The sequence below is a fragment of the Camellia sinensis genome, chromosome 2 (genome assembly GCF_055761805.1).
Source record: "Camellia sinensis isolate YWXY chromosome 2, ASM5576180v1, whole genome shotgun sequence".
NCBI lineage: Eukaryota > Viridiplantae > Streptophyta > Magnoliopsida > Ericales > Theaceae > Camellia > Camellia sinensis.
The window spans coordinates 179,371,725-179,389,880 of record NC_138962.1 but is presented as its reverse complement, the minus strand read 5'-3'; the positions used below and the strand labels follow the sequence as shown (position 1 = coordinate 179,389,880).

General features: G+C 44.3%; 1 protein-coding gene across 16 annotated transcripts in view; it reads right to left on the bottom strand.

The window, feature by feature from the left end:
• The window catches only part of LOC114282821 (uridine nucleosidase 1-like), a 237,610-nt gene that overhangs the window by 204,543 nt on the left and 14,911 nt on the right, over positions 1 to 18,156 (bottom strand). For 9 of the 16 annotated variants that reach the window (XR_014352665.1, XM_082907461.1, XM_082907462.1 and 6 more), the window contains 4 exons: positions 9,684 to 10,411; positions 9,433 to 9,525; positions 9,194 to 9,337; positions 8,204 to 8,577 (listed from right to left, as the gene is read on the bottom strand). Coding sequence is in view for 15 of the 16 variants with exons in the window: in XM_082907456.1 (XP_082763582.1) it covers positions 8,284 to 8,577; positions 9,194 to 9,337; positions 9,433 to 9,465 (471 nt within the window). In the remaining variant the exon portion in view is untranslated. Of the gene's footprint in view, positions 1 to 8,203; positions 8,578 to 9,193; positions 9,338 to 9,432; positions 9,526 to 9,683; positions 10,412 to 18,156 lie in introns of those variants that run through there. The other 7 variants (XM_082907468.1, XM_082907465.1, XM_082907464.1 and 4 more) reach the window with 2 other exon arrangements.

Sequence of the window (18,156 nt, the reverse complement as noted above, 5' to 3'; positions counted from 1 at the left end):
CCCAGGGGCAAATTCCGCCACAAAGTCAGCAAGTGCTTGTGCTTTGATCACGGTGCGCGGTCGGAACTTGATGTCATATTGCCCTAATTCCACGGCCCATTTCAAAATCCTCCCAGTGAAGTCTGCCTTTTCAAAAAGCACTTTGAGCGGGAACTCGGTTAACACAACTATTGTATGGGCATGAAAATAGTGTGCCAGCTTTCTTGACGCCATCATTAGGGCCAGCGCCAATTTTTCCAAGGGAAGATATCTCGTTTCGGCTGGGAGCAGAGTCTTGCTTACATAGAAGATCGGTAGGTGCTGGATGCCTTCAGCACGAACCAATACCGCGCTGACTGCGTGTTGAGAGACAGCCAAGTAGAGGTACAACTCTTCGCCCGGCTGAGGTGTGACCAAAATAGGGGCTGATGAGAGATATGCTTTCAGGTCTGCTAGTGCGCGGTCGCACTCGTCATCCCAGAAGAACTTGGACTTCAAAGTTTTAAAGAAGGGCCTGCAACGATCAGAAGACCAGCTGATAAATCTGTTCAACGCGGCTGTCATCCCTGCAAGATGTTGCACGTCCTTCGTGGAGTTTGGACGCTTCAGGTCTTGTATAGTCTTAATCTGTGATGGGTCAGCTTCAATCCCTCGATTTGTGACCAGAAAACCCAAAAACTTTCCGGTGCCGACTCCGAAGGCGCATTTGGAAGTATTCAAACAAAGCTTGTGGCGTTTAAGTATAGCAAACATCTCTGCTAGGTCGGAGAGGTGCTGAGCTTTCTCCTTACTTTTCACTACCATATCGTCGATGTAGGCCTCCATGGTGCGGCCCAGCATTGGGGCGAACATCTTTGTCACCACCCGTTGAAAAGTCGCCCCGGCGTTCTTTAGTCCGAACGGCATGACTTTGTAGCAATATAAGCCTCTGAGGGTTGTGAACGACGTGATCTCTCTGTCCGGTTTATACATGGCTATCTGGTGGTAGCCGCGATATGCGTCCAGGAAGCTAAACCTCTGATGGCCAGCGGTTAAGTCCACCAGCTGGTCAATTCGTGGGAGGGGAAAGCTATCCTTGGGGCAAGCTCGGTTGACGGTCTTGTAGTCAACGCAGACTCACCACTTGCCGTTCTTCTTCGGAACAACCACCGTGTTGGATATCCACCGAGGGTATTGCACGTCCTCTATGGCCCCAGCTTCCAACAAATTCTTCACTTCTTCTGCCACCACTTCAGCATGGTGCAAGGCTGAGCGGCGCGTCCTTTGAATGACTAGCCGTGCATTGGGGAAGACATTCAACTGATGACAAATGAAGCTCGGGTCGATGCCAGGCATGTCGTAAGGCGTCCAGGAAAAGGCCTCCAAATTGGAAACCAAGAAGTTGACATAATCCATCCGCTCGGCGCTAGACAAGGATGATCCCAAGAGGAAGAATTTAGTTGGATCGTTCTCGTCAATGCGCACTTCCACCAAATCTTCGATCGATTTTTCCTCGGCCTTTCTTCCTACGTCTTCAAGGACCTCTTTACCCTCAGGCCCCTCAATCATTTGAACGAACCCTTTGGCCGCTCGGCTACCATTTACCGCAACGAAGCATTGTTTCGCCATCACCTGGTCCCCCCAAACTTCCTCTATTTGTCCGCTTGGTGCCGGAAAGCGCATGACTTGGTGGAAGGTCGAAGCAACTGCTTGCATGGCGTGCAGCCAACCCCTGCCTAAGATCAAATTGTAAGTGGATGGAACTTTGAGCACCCAGAACTCTACTTGCTTTACGACCGATCCCGCTTTGACCGGCAAAATAATCTTTCCGATTGGCCATTCTGGCTGTGAGTTGAAGCCGACCAAAGGGGACGTTGCGGGGGCCAAGTCCTTGTCTTCCAACTTCATTTGTTTAAACGCGTCATAATACATAATTTCTACCGAACTCCCCTGGTCGATCAAGATTCTCTTGATGTCAAAGTCTTTGACGCGAAGAGTGACTACTAAAGCATCATTGTGCGGCATCTGAACTCTTTCCAAGTCCTTGGTTGAGAATGAAAGGATGTCCCTCTCTTCGGTCTTTCCCTTCTTCACAGCATGCTGAACAGAGAGCACTTCCCTCATGCGCTCGGCCTTCTTGATCATCCCTCTCAGCTCGCAAACCCTGGCCGGTTCAATGATGCCGTGGATGACGTTGATTACACCTTGCGGGGGCGCTTCTAGGGCGGCCAGGCCGTTTGGCTCGGCTTGGTCCGCTGGCATGGCCTTGATGCCCCCATCTATGTATTGGTCAAGATGCCCCGCCGCCACCAACTCCTCTAAGTGTTGTTTGAGCGGCAAGCAATCCTCTGTTCGGTGCCCCCGCTCTTCATGAAAGGTGCAGCGATATTTTGAATTGAAGCCCCTCTACTCACTCCCCAACTTGGCCGGCCAACGGATGAAGGGTTCACCTCGAATCTCACTCAAAATGCGGTAGATGGGGATTTTAAATACTGTGGTGATTCTAGTCCGTGCCTTTAATTTTCTTTTGGCATCCTCCGCTGCATCGCGGGGAGGGTCAGCCCGGTCGTTTCGGTGACCCTTGTTTCTGTCATCACGGTTTGAACCATGGCGCTGATCTTTTGACCGGTTGTTTGGGCGGTTATCCTCCTGCCCAACCGAGTGAACTTTCCCCGCCACTCTTCTGTCCGCCGCGACCGGATTAGCCTTCTCGGTCGCGGAGGCGGCATCATCCTCCACACGAATGTGCTCATTGATCCGCTGCATCAATGACTCCATGGTGGTGGGTTGATGCATCGTGAGTGAATCTCGCAGCCTATGTCCGACTGGGAGGCCCCGTTTGTATTGAGTGATCGCCAGATTGGTGGGGCAGTCGAGTATCTCATTGTAAGTTTCCCAGTATTTCGCATTGTATGCCTTCAACGAACATCCAGACTCCATCTTGACGCCCAGGAGATGGTCAACCTCCTTCGGCGTTCGTGTGTTGGTTTTGAATCTGGTGACGAAGGCTTCCGCTAGTTGCTGCCACCCCTCAATACTCCCCTCCGGGAGCCTTTCGAACCATTTCAAACCCAGCTCTCCCAAGCTTGCTGGGAATATGAGGCACATCAAGGCGTCGTTGCGCCGGTGTCCAACCATTACTTGCCGGTAATGGCTCACATGCATGTACGGATCCGTCTTGCCGTCGTACAAAGTGAACTTTGGCTGGTGGAATCCGGCGGGGAGTGGCGTACTCTCAATCTCTAGAAACAGCGGCGTGGCTGTAAGTTGCGCCAGCTCTTTGTCCACCAGCGCAGGGGGCATCACTTTGGGGGCTGGCATCGCCACTTCCTCACTACAACGAACTGGAGCGCTCAACCTCTGCAATGCTGGCACTCTCCGAGCCTCCTGACGGTGCGCCCTCTCCTCCAATACATCCCTCAAGTCCCTGGAACGTATGGAGAAAGAGGATCCTGACGTCGGCGTCGGGCGTGAGGGGCGGTAGGTGCTGTCGCGAGAGAGGGACCTGCCCTCTCTTTGGTCGGAATCTCCAACCCCATAGTTCCTGGTGATGGAGAGAGAGTGAGTCCTCCCCTGGCGGCGACTGTTACTACGAGGGGACGGGGTGCGCTCACTGAGGTTGCCCTCTCCAGCAACACCCTTCCCTTTAATCTGGCGTTTCAGCAGCTCCATCTCCGCCGCCATCTTGCGAATGAGGGCGTCTTGGTCCTTGAGTTTGTGCTCCAGGCGCTGCGCATGGGACTCCCCTCGGCGTCGGCGGCTCTTCGGACTCTACGAGCGATCAGTACTCCTCCCGCATTTGTCTCGCACACCTCGCGAAGGAGTCTCTAGGCCCGCCATGGCTGGAATATTCGGAGGACCTTCTCTCAAGCGGACGTACTCAGGTGTGACGCCATCGACGACGGACAGTGGGGCTTCGCCGTTGTTGGCCATGGAAATGATTGAAGAAGCTCAAAAAACAAGGGTTGAGTATCAAAGAATTCCCACAGACGGCGCCAATTGTACGGGGGCGAAATATCCTCTGCTTTCTGTACTCCTTGTACTCTAAGCTTCTCTTAACGGCGTCTACCTAGCAACACAGAAACGGTGAGCTGCCCGGCGGTGGTGTGCCGGATAGACCCTCCGACGATCAAGTCAGTCCACTTGGGGAAAAAGAAGACTGTTAGCGAGAGAGTATTCTCTTTGGGGAAGAAGTTGCATACCTCTAACGTTCACCTTCCTCCACTATTTCTAGGCTGGCTATGCAGCCCCGAGATCGTGCGCGCACCACCTCCGTTGTCCTTCCCTGGACAGGTGGCAGTGCTTGCCTCTCACCACCTTACGCGTGTAAAGATTTTGTCCTCCAACTAGTACATGCGGAACTGCCAAACGGTATTGGTGCGTGCGTGGAGTAGATGTCCTCCCCCTCACGCCATTGGCCCAGGTGGCACACTTAACCGGAGTACCACGACCAGCTAGTTCCCTGTGGAGAATTGCCTCCTTGAACACATAACCGAGCTAATGAACGCCGACCTGCCCCTTGGCAAAAGGGCCAAAGTGTTATGCTCATGGCCGGGCTATTTATGATCGGTCCCAACTGACTGAACGACCATGAAACACGCTGGACTTCCACCGTTCTTCATTCTTGATCACATGAAGCCCATCCATCTCGGCCAATCGGTTAGGCGCATGCCGACCCTAATCGCACCTCAAGTCCAGTCCGAGCTGCTCTTAGCTTGGTCATCAGACACTGCTGCGCGCTCGGCCGCTTTATAGCTCGGCCAGGCATTGGTTCGTGTCTGGCCGGTCGACCTCTCCGGCCATGTAAGTCAGGCCGCTGGGCCGAGCAAGAGAGGAGTCTCCTCGGCGGCGTGCGGTTCGCCATGATCGGCGTTATCGTAGCTCGGCTGTACTAACGCGCAAATCTCCCCTCTCATTATCTATTTTTCTCATCCATCTTTGTAGCATAGAAGATAGAACCATGCCATGCATCAGGACCTGTATGTTTGGCCCAGTGAATGGCCTTGAAGGCATGAGAAAATGATGGGAAAAATGGGACTTGAGGATTCTAGTTCTATACATCCTTTTTACTCAGTTATACCTTCATGTGTTTGGGCGTCATCGTAGAAAGGGTACGACACAGCTGATGATCAACATGAATGTCTGGTTTTTCTACTTGTTCTCTGATTTACTGGCACAAATTGCACTCGGAAAGCTATCCAAGGTCAAAGGTGACGACGATGATATCAGTCCAATTAGTCTATTGAGGGGTTTATGGGCCCCAATAATCTTGTTTTATCTTGGAGGTCCAGATACCATGACCGTCTTACGCTTGGAAGAAAATCAAATGTGGTCGAGGCACGCTATAGGACTATTGACACAAGGTCTAAGAACAAGTTACGTCCTAATTCTAACTTGGAATTCTACCATGAGGTTCTCTCTTTTGGCCTTGCTGATGCTCTTTCCTGGACTTATCAGGTATGGAGAGAGAGTGTGGGTAATCAAGTCAATATCCGAGAAAAAGTATGTGGGTTTTGTTCGAATTGATGAATTCGCAAAATCAGTAGTGCACAACCTAACTCGGAAGCGGAGCTAGTGCTCCAAGCTTATTCTTATTTCCAGACCTTAAATCCTCTTATTTCCAATTCTCAGCGTGATAGGTCCGAATTGACAAAAAAAATTCGTGAATTGTTGAATAAAGATGGTGCTGCTCACAAAACTTTCAAGTTGATTGAGATTGAGTTGGGGTTGATGTACGACATGCTCTTCAGTAAGGTAGGCACAATTTTTACAGTATGTGGAAGCATTCTCAGACTCATTTGCATCGCTTGCATTGTCACTGTGTCAGTGGGCTTTTTCGTAGTTAAAAAGCCAGATGGGCATTTGAAAGGTGATCTTCCGATTACCATAATTTTGCTAGTTGGAGCCCTTTGTCTAGAAATAGGTGGAGCTCTTGTGCAACTTGGTTCAGATTGGGCAATTGTTTGGGCATGCAAGCATTACCCGAGTAAGTTGGTCACTCCGGTTTTTCATCTTCACGAATTTGTGATTTCTAAAAATAAAAGATGGTCTGAGGTTATGGGACAATCTAGGTTAAACTGTTACAACAAAGATAAACCGACAAAGTCCCACCTACCACCGCATAGAGTCGATCTTAGTATCAAAGAACTTATCATCTGCCAGCTTGGTAAGATATCACAGAATGATTTGGAAGGTGAAACTCCACAGGCTTATACCATTAAAAGAGGTGAGTGGACCCTTGAAAAATATGGATTGGATGCTAATTGGAGTATCGTGCTAGAATTTGGCAAAAGTATTGTCGTTTGGCACGTTGCTACAGACATTTGCTATGATTCAGAGCCAAAAAGTTCAAAGTCAGTCCCAAATATAGTGGAGACAACCAAAATATTGTCATATTACATGATGCATCTTCTGCTTTTTTGTCCTACTTTACCGTTCTGTAACAACAGTGAAAATGTGGATAAATTTTTTGAAGAAGCACAGTTTAATGGAGAAAAACTTGCCCGTAGTTTGGACGAGAAGGGGAACAACAAATGGGAGATCATGAGTAATATGTGGGTAGAGATGTTGTGCTATGCTGCGAGCTGCTGCTCGGTGGAACAACATGTTCAAGAGCTTAGGCGTGGTGGACAGTTTCTCACTCATGTTTGGCTTCTACTTAAGCACTGGGGTGCAACAAAAATGTTGGAGAAAAATGCATCTCAACAATTGAATGACAAAGAAGACAGAGAGTCAGAATTAGCGGATGTTGTTGAAGGATGTTGCTGCTGATACTTTTCAAGCCTTGAAGGAGTGTCAAATTTCTGGGAGATGAGTTTATGCAAGTTTGAGTCAAACCATTTAAAAATTCTAGTTTCTTGTGTTTTGCAGATGTTGTTGTTTGATGTAGCTTTTGTTGCGTCCCCCTAAAGCTTCTAGCGTTTGCCTTTGAGTTTTTTCTTGCTTTTAATTTTTGTGGTTTTGTTATGGTGTTAGTTTGCTTTAGTTGTAATGGCAAGGCTTCACTTGGATTGTATTTCTTTTTTGTACTGTTTCATATAATGAATTGATGGTTGCTTGATCCATGTAATAATTTTAAGGTTTCGTGTGAGAGTTTGAATTACTTGATCCATGTAACAAATTTGTAAACTTGTAATATATAATTCAACGGTTGCTTTTTAAGTTTATTTTCTTTTAGTAGCTACCAAATGGTGGAAATTTTCCACCTGTGACTTATACATGTGTAAAAAATATATACTTAATATATAAAAGGGTATCTGAGTGATAATAGGATATGATATTAGGTTAGATAATTGATCATTATAGTGAAAATGATATGAGTAATGAAATTATTTGGTAAGGACAATTATTGTTTTGAATGATTATTTATTTATTCATTTCTGGACCTGTAAATATGGCCTAACGACGATGATATCAGTCCAATGAATCTATTGAGGGGTTTATGGGCACCAATAATCTTGTTTTATCTTGGAGGTCCAGATACCATGACCGTCTTACGCTTGGAAGAAAATCAAATGTGGTTAAAGCACACTACAGGACTATTTACACAAGGTCTAAGAACAAGTTACATCCTAATTCTAACTTGGACTTCTATCTTGAGGTTCTCTCTTTTGGCCTTGTTAATGCTCTTTCCTGGACTTCTCAAGCATGGAGAGAGAGTGTGGGCAATCAAGTCAATATCCAAGAAAAAGTAAGTGGATCTTGTTCGAATTGATGAAAACACAATTGGCAAAATAAGTAGGTGCACAACCTAATGCGGAGCTAGTGCTCCAAGCCTATTCTTATTTCGACCTTAAATCCTCATGTTTCCAATTATGAGTGTGATAGGTCCGAAGTAAACAAATCACTGCTGGAAAATTAACTTTTAACAGCATTTTTAACAATGCCGCTATAGCCCTACGAAACGCCGCAATAGGTTTTTTTGATATTTAAAGTTTTCATTGCAGATATGGCCGCCGCAATATCTTAGCAACGTTTCAAAAACATCGCTAAAAACATTAGGCGGCGTTTTTAAAAATGTCACAAAATCTTCAATAACCACTACGTAATGATATCATTTAGTGGCATTTTTCCAAACGCCACCTTTCTTCATTTTCATACTTGCCTCGCATATGATGTCATGATGGCATCATTTAGTGACTTTTGTTTTCCAAAAAAACACCATTTTTTTTTTTTTTTTTAATAACACAGCCCAATTAATTGAGAATTTAACTAGGAGCAGAGATTGAAAATTTAACTAGAGAGATAAAGAATTAACTAAGAATTTATATAAAAGAACACATATTAGCTCAAATTTGAACTTGCACATGACTGAAATGAAAACTCTCAGGTAAGAAAAGTTAAAAAAAAAGAAGAAACAAACAAAAGGAAATGGCAAGCCGATGGTATAAGTTCAGATGGCGAAGGGACCGGAGAGAAGTTTACAGGGACAACTGATTGGCAAATGATCTCTGATTTGGGATAAGAGTTCCCTGAAACCGATGATCTCTCAAACAACCACTGCAGTCTTTTTTCAAATGGGACAGTTATTCTTCGCACGAGCCATTGTTTGATGCAATTGAAGTGAAACTCATGCCCACAATTCAGCTTACCAAGCTCCTTTCCATCAACATAATCCTCCTGCAATTTGATTCAATAAATGGAAGCATCTGGTTTAATAGGGAGCTTTAACTTGAGAAAAAATAGACCCCATGAATTGGCAACTCCCTTCCTCCCAACTGCCAGAACTGGGTGTGGGGAGAGATGGTGAGTTGAATGGAGTTTGGTAATAAATACACTTAAAAAGTATAATATTTGTGGGGAAAAAAAATCTTCAAAAATTTCACTAAATACCAAAAATACAAACCTATAAAAATTCAATACATTTACGTATTATTGTGTATTTATTGATTTTTAAAATACTTTTTCACAAGTATTTTAGTTTTTAGGTGTATCTAGGTTAGGTGCATCTAGAAAGTAAAAAATTTGCTTAAAATATTAAAAAAATTCACTATAAACAAAAAAATAAAAAACTCAATTCTTAGAAAATCAATCAAAACCAGACAAGGTGATTAATTTTTTCAAATTTTTTTTCTTCTTTTTAGATCCCTCTAGACTAGTCAGACATAAAAATAAATTTTTTTTACACGAATCTAAAAAAAATTCACTAAAGACAAAAAAAAATTGGAATAATATGTGACTTTTTTAGCTGATCCCAAATAGATAAGTTGCAAGACAGAATTTAAGTGTCCCTTACCTGACAAATACAACACGGTTCCTCTTCCACTGGAGGTCCTAATTTCATTGACAGATAACAATGCCGCCTCACAGCTGCCAAAATAGCTTCCTCACTCAATCCAGTGCTCAAATTTCCAATTTGATCCTCCAGGGCCAACAACTCCTAATCCAAAGTCAATCATTTATGAGCCAAACTTCAATAATGGCAAGGACAAAAAAAGAGTCATGTAAATGATTATTTCAATTTATTAGTGTTACCTCATAAGACATATCGCCTACAGAAAGAGGCATATTTTCATGCACATCAGGCTCCTCATAAAACAAAGGTTGTTCATGAACAATAATCCCATCCTGGCACACCACCATGAGTGCAAGTCGTAAAAAAATTACTGCTAACTAATAACTATATGGAGAACATGAACACGAAAACTCCAAGTTTCTGTCCATTTCCAAAAGCAAACACAAACTTGATAATCAAAGCATAAAATAAACCAAGCAAAAGATCTAACCTCAACACAATGTAGGACTTGCAAGGCACGCCGAATCCGCTTATGGCAAAAAGAAAGATATTTAGAGATTTGATTGGGTAAAGAGAAAAAATGTTAGAAGGGAAAAGCAAAACATTAAGAAAGAATATGAAGATTAATTAATGGTATACACACTGCTACATCTTCAAAGGTACACAAGTTAAAGTAGCCGAGCTCAAATAAGTGCAAAACAAAACATGGACACGGGGGAAGAGAAAGCAAAATTCAAGAGGACCCACATTCCCAAAACCTGCTTTTAAAAATAAAAAATAAAAACACGCGCGCGCGCTCTCTGGGTTTTCTGTATTTTTGAACATAGGTCCTCTGATTAACCAAAACAATTAGAAAACATAGTTTACTAGTTCTATTGAGCATGGTTACATTGGATATGCCTAAACCAAAACCATGACTATGTATCCATAAAACCATGACTATTTATCCATAAAAGAAGGGAATCAAAGAAGACTCACTAGAGTGGAAATCAGGTGTCTGAACGAAACTTACAGATTTGAAAGAAACCTGGCAGTGTCAGAAAGCATAACAGCACAAAGGCAGCCCGGGTTCTGCCCTAATTTCTTCACCTGCTGGCAGATGTTGTTGGGGACATCAGATTTCTCATCCTGTGCTGCCATTGCACAAGGGGCCAATTTCAAAGCCTCCATTTCTGGAGTGACTTCCCACATGCCCTGACCCCATTTGCCCTTTCAAGCCTGCCAACGGCAATGACCACGAGGTCTTTTAATCATTTTGAATAATTTGAGAATTCAGAGAAAATTGCAGAATTATTGTTAATATTCGAGATCAGTTTATATAAAAGGCATTCTTCTCAAATGAGCATGAACTATGACAAATGTAAGAAATAATGTATAGAGAAAGAGAGAGAGAATAAATTGTATGTATTATTGATTGATATATATTTGTTAAAATTCAAGTATTATTGATTTATTGATTGTTACAAGCTTGATGTATTACAAGATTGATTAATTACAATTCCTATACAATCTATATATAGAAGAAAATGTGGTAGTAGGTGTAGTGGAGGTGATAGTGGGTTAGGTGAAGGTGTAGTGGAGGTGATAGTGGGTTAGGTGAAGTGGAGGTAGGTGAAGTGGAGTGTGTAGTGGAGTAGGTGAAGGTAAAGATGGGAAATTCTAACAGCCCCCCGCAAACTCAAGGAGGAGAGAAACTAACCAACTTGAGTTTGGAGAGAGTAACAAAACAAGAAAATACATAAAAATAAAAGAGGATAGGAGACACTGTATGGTCGTGTCAGACCATTGGTGAAGACACTGGATGGTGGTGTCATAACGTTGTAGAGGACACTGTATGGTGGTGTCATAACGTTGTAGAGGACACTATATGGGGGTGTCATAACGTTGTAGAGGACACTGGATGGCGGTGTCAGACCGATGTAGAAGACAGTTTATGGGGTCATGTCGGACCGTTGTAGAAGACAGTTTATGGGGTCATGTCGGACCGTTGTAGTAGACAATGTTGTGACAGTTGTTGTGACAGTTTACGGAGTCTTGCTGGACCCTTGTAGAAACTAACCGGAATCAATGTCGGGACAGTTTACAGAGTCTTGTCGGACCCTTGTAGAAACTAACCGGAATCTATGTCGGGACAGTTTACAGAGTCTTGTCGGACCCTTGAAAAAGTTGCACCCTCAAAAGGTGTGCCCAATTTTGTCAAAAGGCGTGCCATCAAAAGGCGTGCCCAATTCATCAAAAGGTGTGCCGGACATGATGGCGAGGCACGTGGGCGCCTTGGCTTGCGTGCCCGTTTGTCGGCTGGTGGCAAGAGGCGCGCGATGCGCGTGGCTGCCTTGGCTATTTAACCAAGACGAAGGCTGAGGCTGAGGCATACCATTCTGAAACCTCTGAAACCAACCCTTCTCTGAAAAACTCTGCCTCTTTGGAGAGAGAAACTGTGGAACATTTTGTAGCCCAGAAAAATGGCTTCGTCTTCCCGCGGGCTGCTCACCCTCTTTCCCGACCTCAACGAGTCAACAAGAGAGAGAACTGGTGCGGTGGCACTGGAAACTCAACCAAGCGCCCCGGAGTTTGCTCCGTTGAACTTTCCGATGCGGTCGGTGGAGCAAAAAATGGCGGTGCAAACTGATATTGAGGCCAATCAGTATACTCTGAAGTCATGTGTGGAAACCATGACGGCGGTCACAAACTTGTCGCACCGGCTGCAGAGCAGGACAAATGAAGTGCAACAGTTAAACTCCCAGCTGGCTCTGCTCCAACGCATGTATAAAGATGCGCGAGCAGAGATAAGCGTGCTAAAGACGGAAAACAAGGAGCTGAAGCGGAAGGCCACCGTGATGTTCCGTTTTGGAGGTCCACCATATGCTGCAGTGGAGGAGTATGGGGGAGTGAACGTGCTCGGTGGACAAGGAAACACGGAGGCAACACCGGCAAGGGCTGTCCAAGACGGAGGCAAGAAGAAGAGACCGGCGGAATAGGCGAGAAGAAAAATTCCACTGTTCCGATTTGTGTTGGTTGTGTTTTGTTTTGTTTTGTGTTTTTTTATTTTTATTTTATTTTTATTTTATTTTTTTTTTATGGTGTAAAATGCTGATCGGGGTTGATCCCCGGCATGAAGAAATGACAAGTTTGTAAAATGTTGTTTTTTTTTTTTTTTTGTTTTTGTTTTGGGAGTGTTTTGTTGAAAAAATAAAAATAAAATGAAAGAAAACAAGGGAGAAAGAAAATAGATAAAAAATATTTATAGATGGATTATATGAAAAACATCAGTGCGATTGTTTCAAAATAAAGTGGGGTATTTAAAAAAGAGGAAAAGTGATTTGGAAAAAAATAAATAAAAATAAGTGATTTTTGAAATCAAATGGAGGAGAGAGAGGGACAAACCCATGTGATAAAGTGGAGAGAGAGTCGGTGAGTGGGGTGCAAAAGGTGAAGGAGAAATGATGGATTGAAAATGGTTTGGGTCAAAAGTGGACACTGTTAGTGGGGAACATGAGTGCATTGATTATTTGATATAATAATAATAATAATAAAAATAAAAAGTTAGAACAGTTGGAGAGAATGAGTGGAGTATGGTAAGGGTTTCATCCAAAGCCAAAATTCCTGCAGCGAATCACTTCGCAAATCCTAGCATGAGCTTTTTCTCTTTCCAGGCTTATTCATGAATTTCCTGGTGATTTCAAGAGCCTCTGGTGGCATTGTGGCAGAGAACACCCCAACCTGGATTTTGGGTGGCAGCAACTGGAAAATATCATAGATCTGATTTTTAAAACCTCGTGACAGCATTTCATCAGCTTCATCCAAGACAAACATTTTGATGCAAACAGGGCGAAGTGATTGTCTCCGCAACATGTCAAACACACGACCAGGAGTACCAACAACAACATGAACCCCACTGGAGAGAATGCGCTGATCTTCGCGCACACTAGTCCCTCCAACACAAGCATGAACCTTCACACTTTGCTGGGCAAGTTCAAGAGTGGGTGGAAGAACCAAAGCTTGGCACTCAACCAAGCTATAATCTAGCTGCTGCAGAATTCCAGAGCAGAATGTTGCAGTGTTTCCAGTTCCAGACTGTCTCGTCATATGAGGTGAAGAATTCTTCTCCATCAGCCTCACACATGACTACAGTTGCACAAATCTTTGTTGATTTTATTAGCGGAATAGGTTGAGGTCCGGCGGGCGGCTAAGGTGAGGTTGCCGCCCGCCGGGGAAGCGAAAATACTAGGTTTTAAACCAGCTCTGATACCATGTAAGAAATAATGTATAGAGAAAGAGAGAGAGAATAAATTGTATGTATTATTGATTGATATATATTTGTTAAAATTCAAGTATTATTGATTTATTGATTGTTACAAGCTTGATGTATTACAAGATTGATTAATTACAATTCCTATACAATCTATATATAGAAGAAAATGTGGTAGTAGGTGTAGTGGAGGTGATAGTGGGTTAGGTGAAGGTGTAGTGGAGGTGATAGTGGGTTAGGTGAAGTGGAGTGTGTGGTGAAGTGGAGGTAGGTGAAGTGGAGTGTGTAGTGGAGTAGGTGAAGGTAAAGATGGGAAATTCTAACAGCCCCCCGCAAACTCAAGGAGGAGAGAAACTAACCAACTTGAGTTTGGAGAGAGTAACAAAACAAGAAAATACATAAAAATAAAAGAGGATAGGAGACACTGTATGGTCGTGTCAGACCATTGGTGAAGACACTGGATGGTGGTGTCATAACGTTGTAGAGGACACTGTATGGTGGTGTCATAACGTTGTAGAGGACACTGTATGGGGGTGTCATAACGTTGTAGAGGACACTGGATGGCGGTGTCAGACCGATGTAGAAGACAGTTTATGGGGTCATGTCGGACCGTTGTAGAAGACAGTTTATGGGGTCATGTCGGACCGTTGTAGTAGACAATGTTGTGACAGTTGTTGTGACAGTTTACGGAGTCTTGCTGGACCCTTGTAGAAACTAACCGGAATCAATGTCGGGACAGTTTACAGAGTCTTGTCGGACCCTTGTAGAAACTAACCGGAATCTATGTCGGGACAGTTTACAGAGTCTTGTCGGACCCTTGAAAAAGTTGCACCCTCAAAAGGTGTGCCCAATTTTGTCAAAAGGCGTGCCATCAAAAGGCGTGCCCAATTCATCAAAAGGTGTGCCGGACATGATGGCGAGGCACGTGGGCGCCTTGGCTTGCGTGCCCGTTTGTCGGCTGGTGGCAAGAGGCGCGCGATGCGCGTGGCTGCCTTGGCTATTTAACCAAGACGAAGGCTGAGGCTGAGGCATACCATTCTGAAACCTCTGAAACCAACCCTTCTCTGAAAAACTCTGCCTCTTTGGAGAGAGAAACTGTGGAACATTTTGTAGCCCAGAAAAATGGCTTCGTCTTCCCGCGGGCTGCTCACCCTCTTTCCCGACCTCAACGAGTCAACAAGAGAGAGAACTGGTGCGGTGGCACTGGAAACTCAACCAAGCGCCCCGGAGTTTGCTCCGTTGAACTTTCCGATGCGGTCGGTGGAGCAAAAAATGGCGGTGCAAACTGATATTGAGGCCAATCAGTATACTCTGAAGTCATGTGTGGAAACCATGACGGCGGTCACAAACTTGTCGCACCGGCTGCAGAGCAGGACAAATGAAGTGCAACAGTTAAACTCCCAGCTGGCTCTGCTCCAACGCATGTATAAAGATGCGCGAGCAGAGATAAGCGTGCTAAAGACGGAAAACAAGGAGCTGAAGCGGAAGGCCACCGTGATGTTCCGTTTTGGAGGTCCACCATATGCTGCAGTGGAGGAGTATGGGGGAGTGAACGTGCTCGGTGGACAAGGAAACACGGAGGCAACACCGGCAAGGGCTGTCCAAGACGGAGGCAAGAAGAAGAGACCGGCGGAATAGGCGAGAAGAAAAATTCCACTGTTCCGATTTGTGTTGGTTGTGTTTTGTTTTGTTTTGTGTTTTTTTATTTTTATTTTATTTTTATTTTATTTTTTTTTTATGGTGTAAAATGCTGATCGGGGTTGATCCCCGGCATGAAGAAATGACAAGTTTGTAAAATGTTGTTTTTTTTTTTTTTTGTTTTTGTTTTGGGAGTGTTTTGTTGAAAAAATAAAAATAAAATGAAAGAAAACAAGGGAGAAAGAAAATAGATAAAAAATATTTATAGATGGATTATATGAAAAACATCAGTGCGATTGTTTCAAAATAAAGTGGGGTATTTAAAAAAGAGGAAAAGTGATTTGGAAAAAAATAAATAAAAATAAGTGATTTTTGAAATCAAATGGAGGAGAGAGAGGGACAAACCCATGTGATAAAGTGGAGAGAGAGTCGGTGAGTGGGGTGCAAAAGGTGAAGGAGAAATGATGGATTGAAAATGGTTTGGGTCAAAAGTGGACACTGTTAGTGGGGAACATGAGTGCATTGATTATTTGATATAATAATAATAATAATAAAAATAAAAAGTTAGAACAGTTGGAGAGAATGAGTGGAGTATGGTAAGGGTTTCATCCAAAGCCAAAATTCCTGCAGCGAATCACTTCGCAAATCCTAGCATGAGCTTTTTCTCTTTCCAGGCTTATTCATGAATTTCCTGGTGATTTCAAGAGCCTCTGGTGGCATTGTGGCAGAGAACACCCCAACCTGGATTTTGGGTGGCAGCAACTGGAAAATATCATAGATCTGATTTTTAAAAACCTCGTGACAGCATTTCATCAGCTTCATCCAAGACAAACATTTTGATGCAAACAGGGCGAAGTGATTGTCTCCGCAACATGTCAAACACACGACCAGGAGTACCAACAACAACATGAACCCCACTGGAGAGAATGCGCTGATCTTCGCGCACACTAGTCCCTCCAACACAAGCATGAACCTTCACACTTTGCTGGGCAAGTTCAAGAGTGGGTGGAAGAACCAAAGCTTGGCACTCAACCAAGCTATAATCTAGCTGCTGCAGAATTCCAGAGCAGAATGTTGCAGTGTTTCCAGTTCCAGACTGTCTCGTCATATGAGGTGAAGAATTCTTCTCCATCAGCCTCACACATGACTACAGTTGCACAAATCTTTGTTGATTTTATTAGCGGAATAGGTTGAGGTCCGGCGGGCGGCTAAGGTGAGGTTGCCGCCCGCCGGGGAAGCGAAAATACTAGGTTTTAAACCAGCTCTGATACCATGTAAGAAATAATGTATAGAGAAAGAGAGAGAGAATAAATTGTATGTATTATTGATTGATATATATTTGTTAAAATTCAAGTATTATTGATTTATTGATTGTTACAAGCTTGATGTATTACAAGATTGATTAATTACAATTCCTATACAATCTATATATAGAAGAAAATGTGGTAGTAGGTGTAGTGGAGGTGATAGTGGGTTAGGTGAAGGTGTAGTGGAGGTGATAGTGGGTTAGGTGAAGTGGAGTGTGTGGTGAAGTGGAGGTAGGTGAAGTGGAGTGTGTAGTGGAGTAGGTGAAGGTAAAGATGGGAAATTCTAACAGCCCCCTGCAAACTCAAGGAGGAGAGAAACTAACCAACTTGAGTTTGGAGAGAGTAACAAAACAAGAAAATACATAAAAATAAAAGAGGATAGGAGACACTGTATGGTCGTGTCAGACCATTGGTGAAGACACTGGATGGTGGTGTCATAACGTTGTAGAGGACACTGTATGGTGGTGTCATAACGTTGTAGAGGACACTGTATGGGGGTGTCATAACGTTGTAGAGGACACTGGATGGCGGTGTCAGACCGATGTAGAAGACAGTTTATGGGGTCATGTCGGACCGTTGTAGAAGACAGTTTATGGGGTCATGTCGGACCGTTGTAGTAGACAATGTTGTGACAGTTGTTGTGACAGTTTACGGAGTCTTGCTGGACCCTTGTAGAAACTAACCGGAATCAATGTCGGGACAGTTTACAGAGTCTTGTCGGACCCTTGTAGAAACTAACCGGAATCTATGTCGGGACAGTTTACAGAGTCTTGTCGGACCCTTGAAAAAGTTGCACCCTCAAAAGGTGTGCCCAATTTTGTCAAAAGGCGTGCCATCAAAAGGCGTGCCCAATTCATCAAAAGGTGTGCCGGACATGATGGCGAGGCACGTGGGCGCCTTGGCTTGCGTGCCCGTTTGTCGGCTGGTGGCAAGAGGCGCGCGATGCGCGTGGCTGCCTTGGCTATTTAACCAAGACGAAGGCTGAGGCTGAGGCATACCATTCTGAAACCTCTGAAACCAACCCTTCTCTGAAAAACTCTGCCTCTTTGGAGAGAGAAACTGTGGAACATTTTGTAGCCCAGAAAAATGGCTTCGTCTTCCCGCGGGCTGCTCACCCTCTTTCCCGACCTCAACGAGTCAACAAGAGAGAGAACTGGTGCGGTGGCACTGGAAACTCAACCAAGCGCCCCGGAGTTTGCTCCGTTGAACTTTCCGATGCGGTCGGTGGAGCAAAAAATGGCGGTGCAAACTGATATTGAGGCCAATCAGTATACTCTGAAGTCATGTGTGGAAACCATGACGGCGGTCACAAACTTGTCGCACCGGCTGCAGAGCAGGACAAATGAAGTGCAACAGTTAAACTCCCAGCTGGCTCTGCTCCAACGCATGTATAAAGATGCGCGAGCAGAGATAAGCGTGCTAAAGACGGAAAACAAGGAGCTGAAGCGGAAGGCCACCGTGATGTTCCGTTTTGGAGGTCCACCATATGCTGCAGTGGAGGAGTATGGGGGAGTGAACGTGCTCGGTGGACAAGGAAACACGGAGGCAACACCGGCAAGGGCTGTCCAAGACGGAGGCAAGAAGAAGAGACCGGCGGAATAGGCGAGAAGAAAAATTCCACTGTTCCGATTTGTGTTGGTTGTGTTTTGTTTTGTTTTGTGTTTTTTTATTTTTATTTTATTTTTATTTTATTTTTTTTTTATGGTGTAAAATGCTGATCGGGGTTGATCCCCGGCATGAAGAAATGACAAGTTTGTAAAATGTTGTTT